Genomic DNA, 24,802 nt, shown 5'->3' with positions numbered 1-24,802 from the left:
CTCTGCTGTGATGATCACACCTCTGATCAAGTCTCACAGTGTCACAACTGATAAATGATCAGAGTTAGAATATTTCTGACTGTCTGCTGTGTGCCGTGACCTTTGACCCTCTAAAGACAGTCAGCTGTGGATTATTCATTGTTGTGTCTGATACTTAGAACTGTGAGGAAGAAGCTACACAGTTAATCAGGGTCCCCTCTCTCTGAATCAGGAAAGGTGGGCAGGCCGCGTGTGGGCCGCGGGCCATACGTTGAGTATCACTGTTTGAAATGTGAACATTGTTCTGCTGCAGTCAATGGACTAAACCAGAGAAGAAGAAAACAGACTTTACCATGAAGATCCTCAGTGTGGATCAGTATAATATCAGCCTGATGTCTGCAGTTTAGTGTCAGCACAACTTTCACATCATATTCATCTCAGCACAACTAAAACATGCTGACTGACCTCAGAGTTTCAAGTTTACATCCTGGACTCTCCAGGAAACCACACAGATGCTTCACTCCTGGATCCTGCAGGTTGTTGTTGGAGCTCAGGTTCAGCTCTCTCAGATGGGAGGGGTTGGACTTCAGTGCTGCTGCCAGATAATCACAGCTGATCTCTGACAAACCACAGCTCCACAATCTGTATAAAGAATGAAAGATGTAAGTTTATTAGACAAAGTGCTTGAAATCATTCAGTGTTTCATCATCTGTTCAGAGCTGAAGAAGCTTCAGAATGTAGAAGTTTAGAAAATGGAAACTCCAAACAGCTGAAGCCAACAGGAAGCAGCTTCAAACAAACACAACAAGAGAAAAAACTCTGAATGTTTCACATTAAAGTCGTACATTTCTCATAAAAACAGGACAAAGACTTGAAAAAGTCGTGTTTTTCCTTCCAGGAACCACATGGCTTCGCTTTTAAAGGTGAAGTGTGACAGAAATGGACATATTTGAAGTCCAACACCTTTTTCCAGTCACATTATTAAAGCAGACAAACTACAAGCTCATTTTCATTCCAACAAGTCATCTTCTGACCTGGACTAACAACACTGGTCTCTATGTGCAGCTGGCTGTGAGACCAGTGCTCAGGGAGCGTCTACAAAGTGCAACACTGAAAGAACATCACACACTCATTTGCTTCCAGCACTTTCACACAAACATCTACTGTCATTATTGTCACCAAACTCTGTGGATCCTTTATTGCAAATTCAAATGGGATCAAATGGTCAGACAAAAGAGGGTTATGAGGAAATATGATGAAATGTTGTGTATTAGCAGCAAGTTATTGAATCATTTTCCTCAGAAACCAAACAAAATGATTGACAAACATGTTTTTACAAACTCAGTGTTGGACTTGGATCAGCAGGATAAGCTGATGTTTAAAGGCATTTGAGTCTCGCTGTATGAGAGTCCAGTTCTTACTCAATATTTATGGATGATGTTCTTTCAGTGTTGCACTTTGTAGACGCTCCCTGAACCTCACAGCCAGCTGCACATGGACCAGCTGACATTACCCAGCATTAGAGGCGGCTGTAAAAAATTCATGTTCCCATTTAAATGGTTTTAATTTGAATAAAACGATGTTGATTCATTCAATCCTGAATCGATGTTTAATATAAATGTATTTTGCCAGAATCTCAGGTTAAAGCTCACAAACTATTTCAACAAGCAGCAAACAGCTAAAACAGTAAATGAGAGCAGCTAAACACACAAAGATGGAAACACAGAGCGTGGATCGTTCACTCGACGGCACGTACACGGACACGCCGTCGGGGCTGAAAGTGGACAGCTCACAGATCCTGAAGCTGCAGGTTTCATCTGTCTCCAACCAAAACTGAGTGAAGCAGCAGCAAAAGAAGATCCAAACTCTGCTTCACGTTTGATAAATATGCTCATGAATTCTCTCTGACTTTGGCTGTTCCTGCCTGCACAGCTCTCTCTCTCTCAGTGTACTCCAAGAACAGCTTCAAACATCTGTTTCTGCATCATTCACTGTTTATTAGCCACCAGTCTGCTGTTGTGTTCAGTGCTGTCGGCCTCTGACAGTAAAGCCTCATTTCTGCTGTTCCATGGAAACTTTTTAAAATGATGACAGATTACAAACTCTCAGCTGTGTCTGTAATCAAACCTCTGTAACTTTGCTTCACTTCAGCAGCATCAGCTCATGTTCACATGTTGCTTCATGGTTTGCTTCAGTTTTTGATCGACTGCAGAATATTTTGAAGGTTATCTGCTATAAAAAGCCAGAAGAGGAAAATCTGCTTCATGTGTTTCTGTTTGATCCTCAGTGACTTTGACACAAAGGCCTCTGCTGTGATGATCACACCTCTGATCAAGTCTCACAGTGTCACAACTGATAAATGATCAGAGTTAGAATATTTCTGACTGTCTGCTGTGTGCCGTGACCTTTGACCTGCTAAAGACAGTCAGCTGTGGATTATTCATTGTTGTGTCTGATACTTAGAACTGTGAGGAAGAAGCTACACAGTTAATCACGGTCCCCTCTCTCTGAATCAGGAAAGGTGGGCAGGCCGCGTGTGGGCCGCGGGCCATACGTTGAGTATCACTGTTTGAAATGTGAACATTGTTCTGCTGCAGTCAATGGACTAAACCAGAGAAGAAGAAAACAGACTTTACCATGAAGATCCTCAGTGTGGATCAGTATAATATCAGCCTGATGTCTGCAGTTTAGTGTCAGCACAACTTTCACATCATATTCATCTCAGCACAACTAAAACATGCTGACTGACCTCAGAGTTTCAAGTTTACATCCTGGACTCTCCAGGAAACCACACAGATGCTTCACTCCTGGATCCTGCAGGTTGTTCTTAGTTGAAGAAGAGGAGGAGTCATTACTCAGGTCCAGCTCTCTCAGATGGGAGGGGTTGGACTTCAGTGCTGCTGCCAGATAATCACAGCTGATCTCTGACAAACCACAGTTCCACAATCTGTATAAAGAATGAAAGATGTAAGTTTATTAGACAAAGTGCTTGAAATCATTCAGTGTTTCATCATCTGTTCAGAGCTGAAGAAGGTTCAGAATGTAGAAGTTTAGAAAATGGAAACTCCAAACAGCTGAAGCCAACAGGAAGCAGCTTCAAACAAACACAACAAGAGAAAAAACTCTGAATGTTTCACATTAAAGTCGTACATTTCTCATAAAAACAGGACAAAGACTTGAAAAAGTCGTGTTTTTCCTTCCAGGAACCACATGGCTTCACTTTTAAAGGTGAAGTGTGACAGAAATGGACATATTTGAAGTCCAACACCTTTTTCCAGTCACATTATTAAAGCAGACAAACTACAAGCTCATTTTCATTCCAACAAGTCATCTTCTGACCTGGACTAACAACACTGGTCTCTATGTGCAGCTGGCTGTGAGACCAGTGCTCAGGGAGCGTCTACAAAGTGCAACACTGAAAGAACATCACACACTCATTTGCTTCCAGCACTTTCACACAAACATCTACTGTCATTATTGTCACCAAACTCTGTGGATCCTTTATTGCAAATTCAAATGGGATCAAATGGTCAGACAAAAGAGGGTTATGAGGAAATATGATGAAATGTTGTGTATTAGCAGCAAGTTATTGAATCATTTTCCTCAGAAACCAAACAAAATGATTGACAAACATGTTTTTACAAACTCAGTGTTGGACTTGGATCAGCAGGATAAGCTGATGTTTAAAGGCATTTGAGTCTCGCTGTATGAGAGTCCAGTTCTTACTCAATATTTATGGATGATGTTCTTTCAGTGTTGCACTTTGTTTGGCACAAAATGAAATTATTTGGCCTCTCAGATGCTTTTAGAGATTCCCAAATGACTGATGATGACATCTCTGGGGTCTGATTGATAGAAAAAAAATGTCTTTGAGACCTTTTGTAACTGACAAACTCTTCATCTGCTAACAACACTGAGTTGAATCTCCATGGCTGATAGTTGGAGCAGGCATCAGGAATACACATTGAAAAAACAAGAGGAGAAATCACCAGAGTCTTATAATCACATTCTGTAACTAAAGGGAGACGTTTTTCTATACAAATATATGTTTTATGGACATTAGAAAAAAAGAGTATTGACGTGAAGCAGGATTATGAAATCTCCATACATCAGCCAGCCCATAATTATCAAGAAAGCTCTGAATGACGCATGCTGACTTTGGACTAAGTGTACTTTTGTGTGAACTGTGGTCCATAGCAGATAATGAGCAGTTTAGGTCTCCCTCAAAGATGATATTGTGTGATGACATATTGGGGAGCCGCGCAAAGACATTAGTGAAAAATCTGTGATCGTCCCAATTAGAGGCGTAGATATTTGCTAAGATCAAAGGAAAACCATAAACTATATTTTCTGCACTTAAAATCCTGTAATTTTCTCATAAATCGACAGTGCGCCTTATGGATGAATTCTGGTTGTGCTTACTGACCTCGAACCGATTTTATGTGCTACACGGCGCTCAGAAACCTTTCAACAGATGTTTTGGTACGACTTTGCTCAGCTACGAGGCCGCACCGCTTGATGGATTGTTGGAGCATTACAGCTACGAGGAGCCTCGCGGAGTGATACGTACTCTGCTTCAACGTAATATTACTGTATTGAGTGTGTATAAGGACCATAAATGGCACCTGTAAGAGACACGGTTACAAAGAGGGTTTCAAACTCCAGGCTGTCAGTCACGCAGTAGAACCTGGGAACAGAGCAGCTGCTTGTTATTATGCTCAGCGTCTGTTTACATTTTGACTGCACGATTGTGAGCTTTTTGTTATGCACAAAAACAACATTGTTTTCTTTTATTTATGGAGCATTATTATTTAATAAATGCTGATCATTTATTTCTGAGTAATTGTTTCATGTACATCTACGCTGTATGTTAATAAATGTGCCTGTGTGAGATTTGGGACACAGCTTTGACTAAGAACTCTCTTTTTGTTCGAACTTTCGGGCTTCAAAAATATCGAGATATATATCGTATATCGCCATCCAGCTAAAGAATATCGAGATATGAACTTTGGGTCATATCGCCCAGTCGTAATATTGCAATAGGTTGTCCGTTAAACTCAAGCGGGGCTTGGGCCCTGGCACGGCGTAGCCACACAATCCTGGTAGTAGTGACGCTCGGCTATGACGGCGTGCGGGTTACCAGCTGGCTTTCTCAGGATAGGGCTCCTGTGTGAGCGGTCGACAATAACGTCTTTATCCATACCCAGCACTTCACGTAGTAGCACGGATACGGCCGTGGAGGAGCTCGAGTCCAGGCCCTCTGGGATCCCTATGATGTGGATGTTAGCTCTCCGCTTCCTGCCTTCATCACATTTATCCTTCAGGTCAGACAGCTCCTCCTTCATACTCTCTACTGTAGACTGCAGGGTGGTCACCTCATCGCTCCACATTGACAGCCCATCCTCAGCTTCTTTCACTGTAACCTTTACTCCATCAACTTCGCCGCACGTCGCCGCCATGCTGTTAGCGATCTCATTTCTCAGTCCTTGCACGTCAGCCCTTATATTGTCAAAATCTTCTTTCAATGCATTTCTGACTTCTTCTTTTAACAGCGTACTAATGTCCTCTTTAATGGATTGAAGAAGCTCCAGTTTTAGAGCAGTAGGATCCACATCACGCGCGTCTGTTGAGTCTGCTCTTCAGCGGCCGTAGAGCTGGACGCTGCCCTTTGGCCATCATCGATACTCTCGCCCGAGATCGCACCGGGGCTAAAATATTCACCTGCTCAGCTGTTTTTGATCAGTTTGAGCCTGTGTGGTTTGATCAGGTGGAGGAACGATGTGATGCTATAAAGACATCATCTTGTCCAAATGAAGTTGTTCCAACACGTGTTTAAAAAGATTTTAAAGGTTGTCGGTTCCGACATCTTAGCGATTTTTAACAGCAGTCTTAGTTCAGGTGTTGTACAGCCTGTTTTAAACATGCTGTTGTACAGCCTGTACTAAAAACCTGATCTGGATCCTCTGTCCGCTCAAATTTCAGGCCTATTTCAAAGCTTCCCTTCCTGTCGAAGATTTTGTAAAAGATTATATTTGTTCAGCTGCAATCTGTTGTAAAGGTTTCAGTCTGGTTTTAAAGCTCTTCACAGCACTGAAACTGCACTTTGGAAAGTTCTTAATGATCTTTTATCAGCCACTGATCAGGAGACTCCGCTGTGCTTTTGGATCTGACCGCTGCCTTGACCACAGCATCTTGACCTCACCATTGGAGCATGGCGGCATCAAGGGCGCTCTATTAGACTGGTTCAGCTCTTTTATTAAATCGCATTATTACATTTGGGGCTTATATTTGACGGCAATTTGAAAAACAGCTGAGCTCAGTTGTACAGCGGTCTTTCTTCAAACTGAGGCTTTTATCTAAGGTGAGATCATTTCTATCTTTTAAAAACCTTGAACGGGCGATCCACGTTTTCATGACGTCCCAGCTGGATTATTGTAACTCCTTATATGTTGGAGTTAGTGGGACCTGCCTGGCAAGACTGCAGCTGGTCCAGAAAGCTGCAGCTCGTCTTCTGACACAAGCTCAAAGACATTTATCGTCCCAACAACCACATATGCAGAATCTCAGAGGAGGAGATTTGGAAGTGTTTGTGGGACAAACTGGACTCAAAGAAAGAAGATGTTTGTGAAGTCTTTGGTGGAGGTGAGCAGTGTGAAGCAGAACACATGCAGATGAATCAGGAGGTCAGCATCAGTGTCTCCTTGTGGTGGACGGTAAAAGAATCAGAGCCAACGCTCCCGTCCACCCTCGGCATGAAGCAGTGCTGTTTCTGAAACAGGAGGACAAGTCCAGAGAAGACAGAGGAAGCAAAGATGAGGGTGGGACAGGACAGCAGGACTTCCTTCACACCTGCAGCTCCATCACACTGCTGTAGGTCCTCTTCATCACACATGTACCTGCAGCCTGTCTTCAAGTCCAGGAGTCACCTCCACACAGTGTAGAAGCCTCCTGTGCAGACCATGGAGTCCAGCCTCTGTCAGGGAAGTCGGCACTAAAGCCTGAAAGACTTCAATCTGTCTCTGCTCCACCCGAGAAAGACCAGCACCGTACTTGTTGTGCATTCAAGGAGGGAACATCAGCGCTGCATCGTGGGAACAACACTGCAGGAACAAAGACACAGCACGGCCGATGAAGGACGAGGACAAAGGAAAGGTGAGTGAGAAGACCTTGGTGGTGTATCAGGACAAGCAGGGAAGCTGCCTGGACGTCAAAGTAGTTAGAGCTGGGCGAGTGTCCTCACCCACATCGGCTTCACAACTCTGCATCATCTACTGAGTAAGACTCAGAGCATCAGAGATTAGAAGGTCTACAAAGAGCTGAACCAGACTTCCTGTATAAAGGTTTTAGTTCCACAGATCGACAGTGTCAGCACAACTAAAACGTGGAGACTGACCTCAGAGTTTCAATTTGATGTTGTGGATTCTCCAGAAGAACACACAGCTGCTTCACTCCTGAATCCTGCAGCTTGTGGGAGCTCAGGTCCACCTCTCTGGGATACGAAGGGTTGAGCTTCAGCACTGCTTCCAGATAATCACAGCTGATCTCTGACAAATCACAGCGCTCCAATCTGTATAGAGAATGAAAGATGTAAGTTTATTAGACAAAGTGCTTGAAATCATTCAGTGTTTCATCATCTGTTCAGAGCTGAAGAAGGTTCAGAATGTAGAAGTTTAGAAAATGGAAACTCCAGACAGCTGAAGCCAACAGGAAGCAGCTTCAAACAAACACAACAAGAGAAAAAACTCTGAATGTTTCACATTAAAGTCGTACATTTCTAACAAGAGTGTTTTAAAGACAGAGTCACTGATGATCATCTTCTGCCCAGTAAAACTTTGGTTTTCCTCATGTGAGTGTTAATGATGCACAAAGACTGTGAGTGCAAAGAGGGAGCGAGGAGGATGACAGAGAGATGGTACAGGAGCATCAAGAACCCGGCGAGGAAATGAGCAGAAGGACTTTGGAGCCTGTTGGATTGAAGCTTTCACAGAGACGTGTTTGACTGGACACCACCAGGACAGACTTTTAATCCCAGGATTTGGATGAGCTTTCTGTCTTTATGGTCACAAATGATGCTGTAACTCTGTGAATGTCCTGGAACTGTCAGCAGTGTGGTTACGTCCTTTTGACCTGAGTTTCCACAGCTCTTATAACAGCAGTGTACATTCAGACTGAGACACGCTTCAGCCTGTATGGACCTGTTTCTGTAGCTGCCACCATCATACTACATGTTTGTACATCAGCTTATCAAATCCTGTCTGCTGTCTTCATTTATTACTCTTCACCTGCTTCACTGTCACTGTGTGGGCGGAGCTGCCTGAGCCCCGCCCACACAGACACAGCTCCTCTCTGGAGCAAAACTTCTGCTTCATCTCCGCCTCTTTTCTTCATCCTCCACCTCTCTTTTCTCTTCTTCAGTGTTCTGCAGCCACAGAGCCTCACAGCCGTTAGCACGCCCATACCTGAGCAGCTAGCATTACCCAGCATGCCGTGCAGCAGTGTCAGTTTGTAAATGTGCAAGAATTCCTGCTCCAAACTGTTTCACAGACTGCTGTGTGCCGTGACCTTTGACCTGCTAAAGACAGTCAGCTGTGGATTATTCATTGTTGTGTCTGATACTTAGAACTGTGAGGAAGAAGCTACACAGTTAATCAGGGTCCCCTCTCTCTGAATCAGGAAAGGTGGGCAGGCCGCGTGTGGGCCGCGGGCCATACGTTGAGCATCACTGTTTGAAATGTGAACATTGTTCTGCTTCAGTCAATGGACTAAACCAGAGAAGAAGAAAACAGACTTTACCATGAAGATCCTCAGTGTGGATCAGTATAATATCAGCCTGATGTCTGCAGTTTAGTGTCAGCACAACTTTCACATCATATTCATCTCAGCACAACTAAAACATGCTGACTGACCTCAGAGTTTCAAATCGACATCGTGGATTCTCCCGAAAATCACACAGATGCTTCACTCCTGAACCCTTCAGGTTGCTGTAGGTTCCACTCAGGTCCACCTCTGTGGGATACGAGGGGTTGGACTTCAGTGCTGCTGCCAGATAATCAAGGCCAATATCTGACAAACCACAGCTCTTCAATCTGTATAAAGAATGAAAGATGTAAGTTTATTAGACAAAGTGCTTGATATCATTCAGTGTTTCATCATCTGTTCAGAGCTGAAGAAGGTTCAGAATGTAGAAGTTTAGAAAATGGAAACTCCAAACAGCTGAAGCCAACAGGAAGCAGCTTCAAACAAACACAACAAGAGAAAAAACTCTGAATGTTTCACATTAAAGTCGAACATTTCTAACAAGAGTGTTTTAAAGACAGAGTCACTGATGATCATCTTCTGCCCAGTAAAACTTTGGTTTTCCACATGTGAGTGTTAATGATGCACAAAGACTGTGAGTGCAAAGAGGGAGCGAGGAGGATGACAGAGAGATGGTACAGGAGCATCAAGAACCCGGCGAGGAAATGAGCAGAAGGACTTTGGAGCCTGTTGGACTGAAGCTTTCACAGAGACGTATTTGACTGGACACCACCAGGACAGACTTTTAATCCCAGGATTTGGATGAGCTTTCTGTCTTTATGTTCACAAATGATGCTGTAACTCTGTGACTGTCCTGGAACTGTCAGCAGTGTGGTTACGTCCTTTTGACCTGAGTTTCCACAGCTCTTATAACAGCAGTGTACATTCACCTGCAGGCACACGCTGCCTCTGCTTCAGCTCTGTTTATGAAGCACAAACTGCAGGAACCAAACTCAGACTGGCTCATTTCAATCATGTCTGCTTACAAAGACACTTTGAAACTCTTATCAGTATGTTTCCTGTCCTACTAGGACGGATCAAACTCTGGACCTTTGTTGTGGATCAGTGAAGGATGCTTAGAAATCCCTCCTGCTGCCTGAGCTTGAACATCATCAGCACTTTAACACTGAGCAGAGGGACGTGGAAAAGGCCTTCTGTCTTTATCTGACTCAACTGTTTCCTTATGTGGGCTGAAGAAAACACCGTTGTAGACTATATTTATATGAAACATGTATATTTAATGCATTTAATGTATTTGAACCATATTTAATGCATATTACAGGATGTAACAGCTGCATATGTGTCAACAATAATGGCTTTGATTTTACCCCCTATGAACATTTCTGTAGCTCCGCCCCTGCAGCAAACGTGTGTGAGAGCAGCCACGGCCCGCTCCTCCATGGTTTCGTTCACACTCATCTCATACTGAACACACACACTTTGTAGGAATCATCAGTACTTTGACTGTTTCTCAGGTTAGCTTCAGGTTAGCCATTTAGCATTTCTCCAGTCTGAGTCACAGAGCGTCACATGACGTGACAGAAGCTGATTGGTCAGCTGCAGTGATGGTGGTGGCGCAGCATTAATGATGATGCTGTAGAACAACAGGAACACGGGGATATCAGACTGTTAGTGGGTTTAGTCATTCCTGCTGCACTTTGTCCTTCTTATTGAAGTGAGCTGCTGAGAGCTCACACTGTTCTCTGTAGAAATGATGTCAGTCTGACTCGTCACATGTTTGGAGGCGTGTTTGATGTTTGCTCTTCTGGAAACTCTCAGTATCAAATATGGAAGATGCAAAGGAGACACGCTTCAGTCTGTATGGACCCGTTTCTACATGTTTGTACATCAGCTTATCAAATCCTGTCTGCTGTCTTCATTTATTACTCTTCACCTGCTTCACTGTCACTGTGTGGGCGGAGCTGCCTGAGCCCCGCTGTTAGGTTTTGTATTGTTGATTGTCATTTATGCTTAGAAATATTTAACCATATATTCTTAGAGGTGTATAATCAATTGTGTACTGATAGGATGTGTGATCTTTAGCAGGCTGCAAAGGCTTGGTGTGTATTCCACACTGGAATGCACGCCTACATCCTGGGAGCATGGGAAGAGGTCGTACCTTGTTTTATTGTTTTATGGCAGGATAAACGTGGCTGTATCTGTTTTAGGCTAAGTGCCTTTTGTTTAGATGAACTGTTGGACTTCCAGACCAGCAGGTTTAGGGAAGTCATTTATGGGGTCACACTCTGACCCCCCCCCCCCCACACACACACACACACAAACAGTATTCTTTGTTCACATGTATACCTATGTAGACGTCATATGTTAATGACCCTATGCATTAAACATTAGATCTCTAGCTGGGAAAACATTTTTAATTAATGATTTAATCACTGAGCACAGCCTTGATTTTATGTTTTTAACTGAAACTTGGTTGGACCAAAGTAACAGTGGAGCTGTTCTCATCGAGACGACCCCTCCTAACTACAGTTTTATCAGTGAGGTCAGGGTGAGCAGGAGAGGAGGAGGGGTTGCTGTCTTATTTAATGAATCATTTCAATGTAAGCAGCTATCTCCTGGAAGTTTTCAGTCTTTTGAATATGTGGCTTTACAGCTGAAGGCCCCATCCAAAGTTGTGTTTCTTAATGTTTACAGGCCTCCCAAATACTGCACAGACTTTTTTAATGACCTCAGTGAACTGCTGTCTGTGATCTGTGTTGATTTTGACTGTGTAATTATTGCTGGGGATTTTAACATTCATGTGGACAACCCTCAGGACAAAGGGACTAAAGACCTGAGTAACACTCTGGGCAACTTTGGGCTGACTCAGCATGTAACAGAGGCCACACATAATAGAGGACACACTCTTGACCTACTGATCTCCAAAGGCCTGAGCATTTCAAAGGTTACTGTGTCTGATGTGGGCCTGTCTGATCATTACTGTGTTTTCTTTGAAAGTAAAATCTCAGCCCACACAAATATATCAACAACAGTGATCACAAAACGGTGTATAACTGAACACAGTAGTGCAATTTTTAACCAGGTCTTCCCTTTAACACCTGACCTGTCCAGAGGGTCAGTCAATGAGCTCGTCAATAGCTTCAATGCTAACATGTTAAATGTAATGGACACTATTGCTCCCATTAAGGTGAAGGTTATCTCTGGAAGGAAAAAGTCTCCATGGAGAAACTCCACACTGGTGAAAAATGAAAAAAGAGAGTGTAGGAAAGCTGAGCGCAGATGGAGAAAAACAAACCTCCAGGTTCATTATGACATTTATAAAGAGAAACTTCACAATTATAATTTACAACTGAGGAATGCAAGGAGGTCCTACTTCTCTGACATCATCACTAAAAACAGCCATAATGCTCGGGTCTTATTTTCTACAGTTGACAGGCTAACAAACCCTCCTGTGCCAGTGGCAGCTGAACTTCATTCGACCATGGCCTGCAATGACTTTGCCAAATTCTTCACTGAAAAAATCCAAAAAATTAGACAAGCAATTGGTACATCAACAGGAGATCCAGGATATGTACTGTGTCCACCAAAAAACTGTTTAAACACCATGAAACAGTTTCAACCTATTAACAGCAAAGACCTGGAGGACATCTTAGGTCAACTGAACTCCTCCTCCTGCTGTTTAGATGTCCTGCCAACAAGTTTTTTCAAAAAGGTCTCAAAGACTTTAGAGTCAGACCTGTTACAGATCGTCAACTTTTCTTTATTATCAGGTGTGTTTCCAGAATCACTAAAAACTGCTGTAATCAAACCTATACTGAAAAAGGACAATCTTGACAAGACACAAATGAACAACTACAGGCCGATCTCAAATCTCCCGTTTTTAAGTAAGATCATTGAAAAAGCAGTTTCCCAACAGCTCAGTTACTTCTTAAAACAGAATAATTGCTACGATGCCTTCCAGTCAGGTCTTAGACAGAACCACAGCACTGAAACCGCTCTGACCAAAGTGTTTAATGACATATGTCTGAATACAGACAGTGGAAAAATGTCAGTCCTAGTTTTACTGGATCTCAGTGCAGCATTTGATACAGTTGACCACAACATATTACTCAAACGACTGGAGAACTGGACAGGTCTTTCAGGAACTGTACTAAACTGGTTCAAAACATACTTAGAAAACAGGAAATACTTTGTATCAATAGGTAACTTCACATCTGAGCAGACAAGTATCACATGTGGAGTTCCCCAAGGTTCCATCTTGGGACCCCTTCTGTTTAACATCTACATGCTCCCACTGGCACAGATTATAAACAACAACAAAATAAACTATCACAGCTATGCAGATGACACACAAATATATATCACAATGTCACCAGGAGACCGAGGCCCTGTACAGGCTCTTGGTAAATGCATTGAGGAAATCAATGACTGGTTGTGCCACAATTTTCTCCAGCTAAACAAAAACAAAACTGAGGTAATAGTCTTTGGCGCCAAAGAAAAACGATTACAGGTCACCAGAGAACTTCAATCTATACATCTAAAAACCACAAACCAGGCGAGAAATTTGGGTGTAGTGATGGATGCAGACCTAAACTTAGAAAAACACATTAAGACAATAACAAAGTCAGCTTACTATCACCTCAAGAATATTTCAAGGATAAAAGATCTGATGTCTCAACAGGACCTGGAAAAACTAGTCCATGCATTCATCTTTAGTAGGCTTGATTACTGTAACAGCATCTTTACAGGTCTACCTAAAAAATCAGTCAGACAACTACAGCTCATTCAGAACTCTGCTGCTCGAGTCCTCACTAAGACCAAAAAAGTGGACCACATCAGTCCAGCTCTGAGGTCTTTACACTGGCTGCCTGTCCGTCAGAGGATAGACTTTAAAGTTCTGATGCTGGTCTATAAAGCTCTGAATGGTTTAGGACCAAAATACATCAATGACCTCCTGACCCAGTATGAACCTTCCAGATCCCTCAGGTCATCTGGATCCGGTCTTTTATCAGTTCCCAGAGTCAGAACCAGACACGGAGAAGCTGCATTCAGCTTTTATGCTCCTTATATCTGGAACAAACTCCCAGAAAGCCTCAGATCAGCTGAAACACTCAGTTTATTTAAATCCAGGTTGAAGACTCACCTGTTCTCAGCTGCATTTGAATAAAGCACCAAATCCACACTTTTAAGCTTAAATTTCAAAACTTACATTTAACTACTGATTTTATCTACTGTTCTGATTTTATCTGTTTTGATTTTATATACTGTTTTGTTTGTTTGTTAATTAGTTAGCTTGTTTTAATCAATTTTAAATCATGCTTTTTATTTGTTTTTGTTTCTAATGTCTCTGTAAAGCACTTTGAATCACCTTGTTGTTGAATTGTGCTATACAAATAAACTTGCCTTGCCTTGCCTTGCATATTCATGTTACCACAATAAAAGGAGTGCTATGGGGAACGACACTTGGCTCCAGGCAGGTCTCCCTCATGCATAACTTTCTGCTTCTTAATTCAGATCAAACTGAGGTTATTGTACTCGGCCCTGAAAAGCTTAGAAATATGGTATCTAAGCAGATTCTTACTCTGGATGGCATTACCTTGGCCTCCAGTAATGCTGTGAGGAACCTTGGAGTCATTTTTGACCAGGACATGTCCTTCAACGCACATATTAAACAAATATGTAAGACTGCGTTCTTCCATTTGTGCAACATCTCTAAAGTTAGAAATATCCTGTCTCAGAGTGACGCTGAAGAACTAGTTCATGCATTTATTACTTCCAGGCTGGACGACTGTAATTCATTATTATCAGGATGTCCAAAAAACTCCCTGAAAACCTTCAGCTAATCCAAAATGCTGCAGCAAGAGTCCTGACAGGGACTAGAAAGAGAGAGCAGATTTCTCCTGTTTTGGCTTCCCTTCATTGGCTTCCTGTTAAATCCAGAATTGAATTCAAAATCCTGCTCCTCACATACAAGGTCTTAAATAATCAGGCCCCATCTTATCTTAATGACCTTGTAGTACCATATCACCCTATTAGAGCACTTCGCTCTCGCTCTGCAGGCCTACTTGTTGTTCCTAGAGTATTTAAAAGTAGAATGGGAGGCAGAGCCTTCAGTTTTCAGGCCCCTCTTCTGTGGAACCAGCTTCCAGTTCGGATTCGGGAGACAGACACTATCTCTACTTTTAAGATTAGGCTTAAAACTTTCCTTTTTGCTAAAGCATATAGTTAGGGCTGGACCAGGTGACCCTGAATCCTCCCTTAGTTATGCTGCAATAGACGTAGGCTGCCGGGGGATTCCCATGATGCATTGAGTTTTTCCTTTCCAGTCACCTTTCTCACTCACTATGTGTTAACAGACCTCTCTGCATTGAATCATATCTGTTATTAGCCTCTGTCTCTCTTCCACAGCATGTCTTCATCCTGTCTTCCTTCTCTCACCCCAACCAGCAGATGGCCCCGCCCCTCCCTGAGCTTGGTTCTGCTGGAGGTTTCTTCCTGTAAAAAGGGAGTTTTTCCTTCCCACTGTCGCCAAAGTGCTTGCTCATAGGGGGTCATATGATTGTTGGGTTTTTCTCTGTATCTATGAAGCGCCTTGAGGCGACTTTTGTTGTGATTTGGCGCTATATAAATAAAATTGAATTGAATTGAATGAGTAACAAGAAGAACTTTGCCTACTTTGTGTCTTGCTTGCTGTGTAATTATATTGTCTTCAACGTTCCAGCGAATAGGTTCAAGCTACAAACCTATCACCCACCCACACAGAAACATTTCCTCTCTGGAGCTTAACTTCTGCTTCATCTCCGCCTCTTTTCTTCATCCTCCACTTCTCTTTTCTCTTCTTCAGTGTTCTGCAGCCACAGAATCTCACAGCCGTTACCACACCCATACCTGAGCAGCTAGCATTACCCAGCATGCCGTGCAGCAGTGTCAGTTTGTAAATGTGCAAGAATTCCTGCTCCAAACTGTTTCACAGAGTGCTGTGTGCCGTGACCTTTGACCTGCTAAAGACAGTCAGCTGTGGATTATTCATTGTTGTGTCTGATACTTAGAAGTGTGAGGAAGAAGCTACACAGTTAATCAGGGTCCCCTCTCTCTGAATTAGGAAAGGTGGGCAGGCCGCGTGTGGGCCGCGGGCCATACGTTGAGCATCACTGTTTGAAATGTGAACATTGTTCTGCTGCAGTCAATGGACTAAACCAGAGAAGAAGAAAACAGACTTTACCATGAAGATCCTCAGTGTGGATCAGTATAATATCAGCCTGATGTCTGCAGTTTAGTGTCAGCACAACTTTCACATCATATTCATCTCAGCACAACTAAAACATGCTGACTGACCTCAGAGTTTCAAATCGACATCGTGGATTCTCCAGGAAACCACACAGATGCTTCACTCCTGAATCCTTCAGGTTGCTGTAGGTTCCACTCAGGTCCACCTCTGTGGGATACGAGGGGTTGGACTTCAGTGCTGCTGCCAGATAATCAAGGCCAATATCTAACAAACCACAGCTCTCCAATCTGTATAAAGAATGAAAGATGTAAGTTTATTAGACAAAGTGCTTGACATCATTCAGTGTTTCATCATCTGTTCAGAGCTGAAGAAGGTTCAGAATGTAGAAGTTTAGAAAATGGAAACTCCAAACAGCTGAAGCCAACAGGAAGCAGCTTCAAACAAACACAACAAGAGAAAAAACTCTGAATGTTTCACATTAAAGTCGTACATTTCTCATAAAAACAGGACAAAGACTTGAAAAAGTCGTGTTTTTCCTTCCAGGAACCACATGGCTTCACTTTTAAAGGTGAAGTGTGACAGAAATGGACATATTTGAAGTCCAACACCTTTTTCCAGTCACATTATTAAAGCAGAAAAACTACAAGCTCATTTTCATTCCAACAAGTCATCTTCTGACCTGGACTAACAACACTGGTCTCTATGTGCAGCTGGCTGTGAGACCAGTGCTCAGGGAGCGTCTACAAAGTGCAACACTGAAAGAACATCACACACTCATTTGCTTCCAGCACTTTCACACAATCATCTACTGTCATCATTCATGTTTCTGCTCCTCTGGATTCACACGGAGCCTCTGCTCATGCCGTTGCCATGGTGAATCATAGTATGTGGCTCCATAACTCAGACTGAGCATGCTCAGAGCTGATTGGCCTTACTCTGATCAGCTGATCTAGAAGAGAAAACTCTGCTATATGTACATTATTACATCTACACCTGAATCACAACACTCACACAAATATATCAACTGTGTTTAATATTTTGGCATGTAGATCATTTATGTGCTTCAGCTCTTCTTACATTTTACCACCAACATGTTTCAAAAGGAGCAGCTTTTACTTTGAAGGCCAGCTGTCTGTGTTTCCTGTTTTCATTGTTGGATAATGAAATAAGTCGATGCTTCAGTGCTTTGAATTGTTACACAAAGCAAAGTTTTCTCGTTGTTCAGGCAGAATCGAGCGTTGAAGAATGAATTCACACGTCAATAAACATTTTCATCAGCACAAGCAGGACAATGAAAGCAGGAAATACCCCAAACTGCCATTTCTCATTCTACAACTTCAACAACTGCACATGAATTATACTTCATACACAGACCCACAGTCTCTGATTGCTCTGAAATCTCACTGACAGCCAATAGCAATAAAGAAAAGTCCAGACTGACAGTCTCTGTGGGGTTAGGCAGTGAACTGCTCACGCTGCGTTCAAGTGCATCACAAACTATTGGAATTGGATCCAACTTTGTGAAGCAGGTTTCTTCTCAGCTGCTGTTTTGAACATTTCCTCATGAAATGTATTAAACTCTGTAAATGAACTGAGAACTATTTCTACATTTGAAACTATGGATTCATTTTCCCGTTCACTTCTGTACGTTAGTGTATAAATGAATGTTAGACTGGGCTCCATGGAAACACTTGGACTGGTCTCAGCTGCCTTCTTTCTGTAGTCCTTTCTCTTCTCCAGCTTCTGTTTGAAATCCTCTCACAGAGCCTGAAACCTGCTTTGCTGTCATGTGTGGGCCTGTGTTCCTCTGCTTTAACACAAACCTCACCACAGCAGCTGTGTGGGTCGTCTCTGTAGCAGCCCGACAGCTTCTGATACATGAACATCATCACAGCTCCTAACTTCACCTTTATTAGCTTTGACATTCATGTCTTTCTTTTCTCTGTCTGTTTCCACACAAGCTCAAAGTCTCTGCAGCCTGTTTTTATCTGCTATCATCAGATCTCCAACAGCCTCATTCACATCCCTCACACACTCTACAGCCTCACCAGTACTGACTTCATCTTCACTGACTGATGGAGCACAACATGAACCTGTGGAGGCTGAAAAGCTGTCCTGACAAACATCTCCCCGTCACCACTCCACTTCTGTCAGCCTTTAAATGAACGCTGCTCAAGTCTGTCACTTCTATTTGGAGCCAAGAGGAAAAACTGTTGTTCAGTCGTTTGGAAAGACACAACATTTCTGAAAGCACTCAAAGACACATTTGTCTTCAGACACATCCTGAACATTTAGGAACTAAAGAACGTTTCAAATATCAAAGATCAGAAATATAGAAAAACAACAACAGCTGCAGTCAGTGAACTCACCTCAGAGTCTCCAGTCGACAGTTTGGACTCTCCAGTCCAGCACACAGAAGCTTCACTGCTGAATCCTGCAGCTTGTTCTCACTCATGTCCAGTTCTGTCAGATGGGAGGGGATGGACTTCAGAGCCGAGGCCACAACTTCACAATGAGTCCCTGAGAGTCCACAGTCAGCCAGTCTGTGATCATAGAAAATACAAAATGTGTTATTATAAAAGCAGAAAGTCTGCATTATAAACACAGACTGAATGTATATGAAGACAAAACAGAGTGAGGTCATAATCTGATGAACATCTGCTCTTCACATCTGTGCTTCAGCTCTTCTTACTGTGTTTGACATGACACAACGATTGAGTCTCTCTCAGACCTGCAGACTTTTAATGAGAATCTTTGTTTGGCTTTAATCTGCAGATGAAGGAGGAAGATGGTGTCACATTTAGGCTTCCATAATGTCCACAGTCTGTCAGTGAGATCTGATCCAGAGTCAGAGTGAAGACACACATGTGGACTGTTTCCTGTCTTGAATCCAGAACATTTTGAATGAGCTCAGCTCAGTGAAGAGTTCCAGCTGGAAAGACGATCTCTGTTTGCTACCTGCTGCTGTCAGGTACGACTGTTCACGTCCACACTCAGGAAAAATCTGCGGACTGTCACCAAACGGAGCAGAAATGTCATCACTGGACAATAATGATGAATGAACTCAGAGCTGCTGATATCACATCTGATTTCAGGGGAACTAAACACAGAAATGATTGGCTCGTTTTAGCTTTCTGAGCCATTAGTCTGCAGGTTTATCACTAGTTGGCAGAAACAGACTTGTATTAATGTTCAGCGCTTCAGTGTTTATGACTCCAGATCCAGGTGACAGCAAGTCAAAATGATGTTACCTGTCTGTGTCCAGCAGCAGCCTTTGAATATTGTTATAAACTCACATGGATCAGTTTGTCTTTGATTGGTTTGTAAAGTTCAAATTCATTTATATTCATCAACTCTAAATGAAAAATGTTTTTCTTCTTCTTTGTTTATTATTAGAGTAACAAATTCTTATAGTTTCCTGTTGTTGAGAATTTCAGTGTAAAACCACTCGGACCTGTGCATCACTGCACACTGTGAAAGTATTACTGCAGTTTAATCTATAATCCTAATCAGTGTGTTTACTGGACTGTAGTCAGACCTCCGTTATACCAAAGGAAACACTGAACGTCTTCAAAGTCACAATAAATTTATAATAAATGCTAATAAATACTGGAGTGTTAGAAAAGATGCTTCCAGCGTGTTTGTCTTTGATAGGGTTTATTCTGTTCGTCTACAGTCTGACCACTTGGGGGCGCTTTTGTCTCTTTTGCTCTGAGCCTTGGGTTTATTCAAACTGATTTTAATAAACTATTTTCTGCAAGTTGAAGCTTCATCTCCATCTCCAGTGGTTGTTGCATATTTTATGACTATATTAGTAACAGTCAGAGAGTTTAGAGTAAATTAGATCTTCACGTTTGATTTTTGACACAACATAAATGGTGAGCCAGTGTCAGAGGAAGTGACAGCATCCACCGAGGACCGGGGGGAGTGGGAGGACTGGGGGACCAGGCCAACAAAAAGGTGATCACTGATACAGGTCAGCAAACATTTGCTCATTTGGTGTCTTAGAGCAGACTCCGCCCAGCTTTGTCGTCCATGGTTGCTCTTTCAAAGGAATCTAGTTACATATTATTTTACTTAATGATCTACTGACACCACTGACTATGCAGGACAACCCCACGTCTGGAGCCAGTGCACATGTGCAGTTCAATTCCTGGGCAGGTTCTGAAGATGGCCGAGCTGTCGAGGACAAAGTTACTAATGTGAAGCTAATGTGGTTAACAAAGATCTTCATAACTATGTGGAGCACAGTGAGCTTTCACCGTGGAGAAATCACACTGAAGAACTCGGCACACATTTTGGGGGCCTTTCTGTTTGTTGCTACAATCTGCAAATTTCATTAAAAGTTTAATAAACTATCATCTGGTCTTTATTTTTAGTTAGCACATACCTTAAAAACTCTAAGCTGTAAGCTAATGATAGTTATATAACAGCAGATGCATGCTGGTGCAATAAGCTGTATGTTTTATTTTTGATCTGATTAGTCAAATAATCACAAAAATAATCGTTTGTGGCAGCCCTAGTGTGACCTCAAATAAGAAATGATTGCAGTTTATGACTGAGTAACTAAACTATCACCAACTGATAATATTAATGATCACATCTGGACTCACCGAGCCTTTCTGAAGTTCCTCACAGCTGGAATCAGTCTCAGTCGTCCCTCCTTTGTTGTGTTGTACTTCTTCAGGTCCAACTCATCCAGAACCTCCTCTGACATCTGCAGCATGAAGGCCAGAGCTGAGCAGTGGATCTCAGAGAGTTTCTTTGATTTGTTCTCTGACTTCAGGAACTCTTGGATCTCCTGAGATAATAAGATGTCGTTCATCTCCATCAGACAGTGGAAGATGTTGATGCTTCTGTCAGGAGAGGATTTTGTCTTCCTTCCTTTTAGATTCTTGATGACTCTCTGGATGGTTTCTGGACTGTTCTCTGTCTGACCCAGCAGACCTCCTAAGAGTCTCTGGTTGGACTCCAGACAGAGGCCATGAAGGAAGCGAACAAACAGGTCCAGACGACCATTTTTACTCCTGAAGGATTTTATTAGTGTTTCCATCAAAAAATCATCCAGAGATGACTCGTTGTATTTTTTTCCCAAGAAGTCCTTCAGCACCTCTGACTTCCTGTTGGTGAAACAGTGGAACATGTAGACTGCAGCCAGAAACTCCTGGATGCTCAGATGAACAAAGCAGTAGACTGGTTTCTGGAAGATCACACACTCTCTTTTGAAGATCTCTGTACAAACTCCTGAGTACACCGAGGCCTCTGTCACATCCAGACCACACTGCTCCAGGTCTTCTTGGTAGAACATGATGTTTCCTTTCTCCAGGTGTTCAAACGCCAGCCTCCCCAGCTTCAGAAGAACTTCCCTGTCAGCCTCCGTCAGCTCCTGTGGACTCGTCTCATGTCCCTCGTGGTACTTGTTCTTCTTCCTCTTTGTCTGAACCAGCAGGAAGTGTGAGTACATGTCAGTCAGGGTCTTGGGCAGCTCTCCTCTCTGCTCTGTAGTCAACATGTGCTCCAGAACTGTAGCAGTGATCCAGCAGAAGACTGGGATTCTACACATGATGTGGAGGCTCCTGGATGTCTTCATGTGGGAGATGATTCTGCTGGACAGCTCTTCATCACTGAATCTCCTCCTGAAGTACTCCTCCTTCTGGGCGTCAGTGAATCCTCGTACTTCTGTTAGCCTGTCAACACATGTAGGAGGGATCTGATTGGCTGCTGCAGGTCGGGAAGTTATCCAGACAAGAGCCGAGGGAAGCAGATTCCCCTGGATGAGGTTTGTCAGCAGCTGGCTGACTGATGACTTCTGTGTGACATCAGACAGCAGCTTCCTGTTGGTGAAATCCAATGAAAGTCTGCTTTCATCCAGGCCGTCAAAGATGAACAAAAGCTGAGAGACAGCCAGCTTCTCTGCTGTGACCTTCTGTAATGTTGGATGGAAAACATGGAGCAGCTCCAGAAGACTGTACTGCTCCTCTCTGATCAGGTTCAGCTCCCTGAATGAAAGCAGAACCACCACACTGACATGTTGGTTCTCCAAGCCCTCTGCCCAGTCCAGAGTGAACTTCTGCACTGAGAAGGTTTTTCCAACACCAGCCACGCCGTTGGTCAGAACCACTCTGATGGGTCTCTGTTGGTCAGGTAAGGCTTTAAAGATGTCCTGGCACCTGATTGGAGTGTCATGGAGGGCGTCCATCTTGGAAGCTGTCTCCAGCTGCCTCACCTCATGTTGGCTATGAACCTCTTCACTCTGTCCCTCTGTGATGTAGAGCTCAGTGTAGATCCTGTTGAGGAGGGTTCTACTTCCTGTTTCATCACTTCCTTCAGTCACACGTTCACATCTCCTCCTCAGACTGATCTTATGTTCATCTAAAACCTCCTGCAGACCAACATCTGCTGAAAGAAAGAAAAACAGAAAGAAAACTCTTCAATGTCTGAACAACAACAAGAAGTCCAGTTTTCAGAAATGAGTCCATCAGCAGACAGATGTTCAGTCTTACTTTGTACACAGCTGCTCTGACTGGCTGTCTGCAGTCCAGCTCTGCTTCTGGATCTTTCTCCAAACTGGGGACAGGACCAGTCTCCTGATGAAGCAGACTGGTCCCAGTATGAGGAGATGCACTGTCTGCAGAACCAGTGTCCACAGCTGGTAGAGACTGGATCCTTCAGGACGTCCTGACACAAAGCACAGCAGGACAGCTGCTCCTCCTCACAGACACCACTCCTCTTCCTCTTCCTCCCTCTGTGAACACATTTCTTTATCACTAAAATCATTGACTGTCAGTGACAAACATCCAGATTTGATGACACTGTGCAGAAGCTCTGATGGTCACAGAGAAAAGTCAAAGTGGAGAAACTTGTGTTTGAGTTCAGAATCCAAGTTTCCTTTGCTGTTCCTGCCTGTCTTATTAAACACAGAGTGATCAGCCTACAAACTCCACAGTAAAAGCCTTCATCACAGAGCTGATTATGTCCTTCACTGGATGTACTGGAAGTTTGGGATCCATCACTCTGAACTGACCTTTGACCTCCTCTAAAAACTGTGGTGGAGCAGCGGTGTCACATTCAGAGCTTTCAGCTTTATTTTGAAAGAGTTCAGTCATCAGGAAGTGAACTTCTGGGTTCTGATTTCCTTTCTATTCTTTTACAGAAGTGAAGAAGAAGAACTAAAAGCTTTGAAATGATCTGAGTGATATTTTTGAACATTGCCACCAAATTGAGTTCAGCCTCCAGCAGTAACTTTGTTTCATGATGCCTCCCTGATGATGTGATGTTTGATTACAAACCTGTTTATGTGTTAGACATTAATCACATGAACACAGGCAGAAAAAAGAAGCCAATGAAACAAATGACAGAAACGTGTTCATTCACTGCCATGATCCATATTTTCTATGTACAGATGTTTGTAAAGAACACGTGTGCAGCGCTTTGTTCTGAGTATCTGCTGTCAGCACACAGTGCAGCAATAACTACAACCACACGTTTCTGTAGATCCTGAACATCAGCCTGGAGGAATCTGACCTCAGGTCTGCACACAGAGGAGCTTCACCTCTGGGATGATGCTGGCTTCAGCTCCTTCTACAATCAGGCAGAAGCTTCTGCACCATCAGGACACAAACAGAGAGGAGCTTCTATCCTCAGACCATCCAAGTCCTAAATCAGAACATGCTCCCCTCATAGCATCACCATCAGGGTTTAAACAGGACCTTACATCATGTTCTTGTCTCACTGTCATATTTCAGATCATACCTGATTCATTATGACGTCACACGCTGCTACACTGATCCTGCTGCTTCATTACTGCTGATATTACTCTGCTCACTCTGTTCAGTTACTCTGTTTACATCACTTTGCTCATTTGCTTTGTTCTGCTTGCACTGCTCTGTCAGTACATGCTGTGCTAATGTGGCACAAAGCACTTTAACATTACATCTGCACAATGTTTCATTATTTCATTTAATGATTGTTTCTAATGTTTTGTCCAGTCACAGGAGCAGCTCAGCACATTTCACTGTGTTGTACGTGTATGACGATGCCTGTGACAAATAAACAGCCTCGGACTCTTCAATCTTCTGCATTTCTTTGGAGATCAGCTCAGTGGCCTGTTGAGACCATCTTTCTATTTCTGATGACTCAGTTCAGATTATTATCCTGATACTTTCTTTTAAAATGTGATGAAATCATTTATCTGATGTTCTGACACAAATACACCAAAACAATCCCAAACAGCACAAACCACCACGTTACACACAGTGTAATAAAAATACAGGCAACTACAAATAAAAACACTTTAAAATATAAACTAAAATTACAAAGTGGTCACAGAATTTCAAACACCCGTAAATGAGTCAGCAGCTCTCTTACATGGTCAGCTGAGCTCCATGATTGAAGTTCACTGTTGCTGCAGGTTCATGACTGAAGACTGGAGGTTTGTCTTTGGAGCAGTCACTCCTCACAGACACACAGCTGGATGCTGGAGACTGTGACCTCTGACCTCTGCAAACACAAACACATCACATGAATTACTGATTAATCTCTGTTTAAAATCTTTTAAGCAGCTGCAAACACACAAACTGGATGATGTGATGGTTTCTGTCAGTAATAGTTGTCTCAGATTAGAGTACAGACGGCTGCAGAGACGTTCACAGCAGCAGAGAAGAAATCATTACCTTGGATTGCATTACTACTACGATTGATACTAGCATTATCGTACCCGGACCACCATTAGGAATCATTTATGATGTCACTGGTAGAACATTTATAGAAACAACCTTTGAACTCTGAGTCAGCAGCTCTCTTACATGGTCAGCTGAGCTCCATGATTGAAGAACATTG

At 42.9% G+C, this 24,802-nt stretch overlaps 3 protein-coding genes across 3 annotated transcripts in view; all 3 read right to left on the bottom strand.

Moving 5' to 3' along the window:
* Positions 1–24,802, bottom strand: part of LOC146642816 (ribonuclease inhibitor-like) — a 191,849-nt gene that overhangs the window by 94,660 nt on the left and 72,387 nt on the right. The gene's annotated exons all lie outside the window — the stretch shown is intronic.
* On the bottom strand, positions 426–9,751 carry LOC146642818 (ribonuclease inhibitor-like). Its single transcript, XM_085398065.1, has 5 exons — positions 9,666–9,751; positions 8,886–9,065; positions 7,373–7,546; positions 2,729–2,926; positions 426–621 (listed from the first exon to the last, which is right to left on the bottom strand). Exons 1-5 carry the CDS (start codon positions 9,749–9,751, stop codon positions 426–428), a joined length of 834 nt encoding a protein of 277 aa, XP_085254191.1.
* LOC146642817 (NLR family CARD domain-containing protein 3-like) lies at positions 16,053–24,279 on the bottom strand. The gene is made up of 4 exons (XM_085397247.1): positions 22,468–24,279; positions 20,578–22,363; positions 18,334–18,507; positions 16,053–16,251 (listed from the first exon to the last, which is right to left on the bottom strand). Exons 1-4 carry the CDS (start codon positions 22,739–22,741, stop codon positions 16,053–16,055), a joined length of 2,433 nt encoding a protein of 810 aa, XP_085253373.1. The 5' UTR covers positions 22,742–24,279.

Source organism: Rhamphochromis longiceps, linkage group LG23, assembly GCF_057381845.1.
Source record: "Rhamphochromis longiceps isolate RC_006_pf linkage group LG23, R_longiceps_female_GT1.1, whole genome shotgun sequence".
Taxonomy (NCBI): domain Eukaryota; kingdom Metazoa; phylum Chordata; class Actinopteri; order Cichliformes; family Cichlidae; genus Rhamphochromis; species Rhamphochromis longiceps.
The sequence above is the reverse complement of the archived record's forward strand: the minus strand, read 5'-3'. Positions and strand labels throughout refer to the sequence as shown.

Coding starts and splice junctions, on each gene's coding strand:
- LOC146642818 (XM_085398065.1), bottom strand. CDS start 9,751: ATGATTGAAATGAGCCAGTCTGAGTTTGGTTCCTGCAGTTTGTGCTTC. Junction 7,547..8,885: donor TGTCGATTTGAAACTCTGAG/GTCAGTCAGCAT, acceptor TTCTCTATACAG/ATTGGAGCGCTGTGATTTGT. Junction 2,927..7,372: donor CATCAAATTGAAACTCTGAG/GTCAGTCTCCAC, acceptor TTCTTTATACAG/ATTGTGGAACTGTGGTTTGT.
- LOC146642817 (XM_085397247.1), bottom strand. CDS start 22,741: ATGATTTTAGTGATAAAGAAATGTGTTCACAGAGGGAGGAAGAGGAAG. Junction 22,364..22,467: donor TCAGAGCAGCTGTGTACAAA/GTAAGACTGAAC, acceptor TCTTTCTTTCAG/CAGATGTTGGTCTGCAGGAG. Junction 16,252..18,333: donor TGTCGACTGGAGACTCTGAG/GTGAGTTCACTG, acceptor TTCTTTATACAG/ATTGGAGAGCTGTGGTTTGT.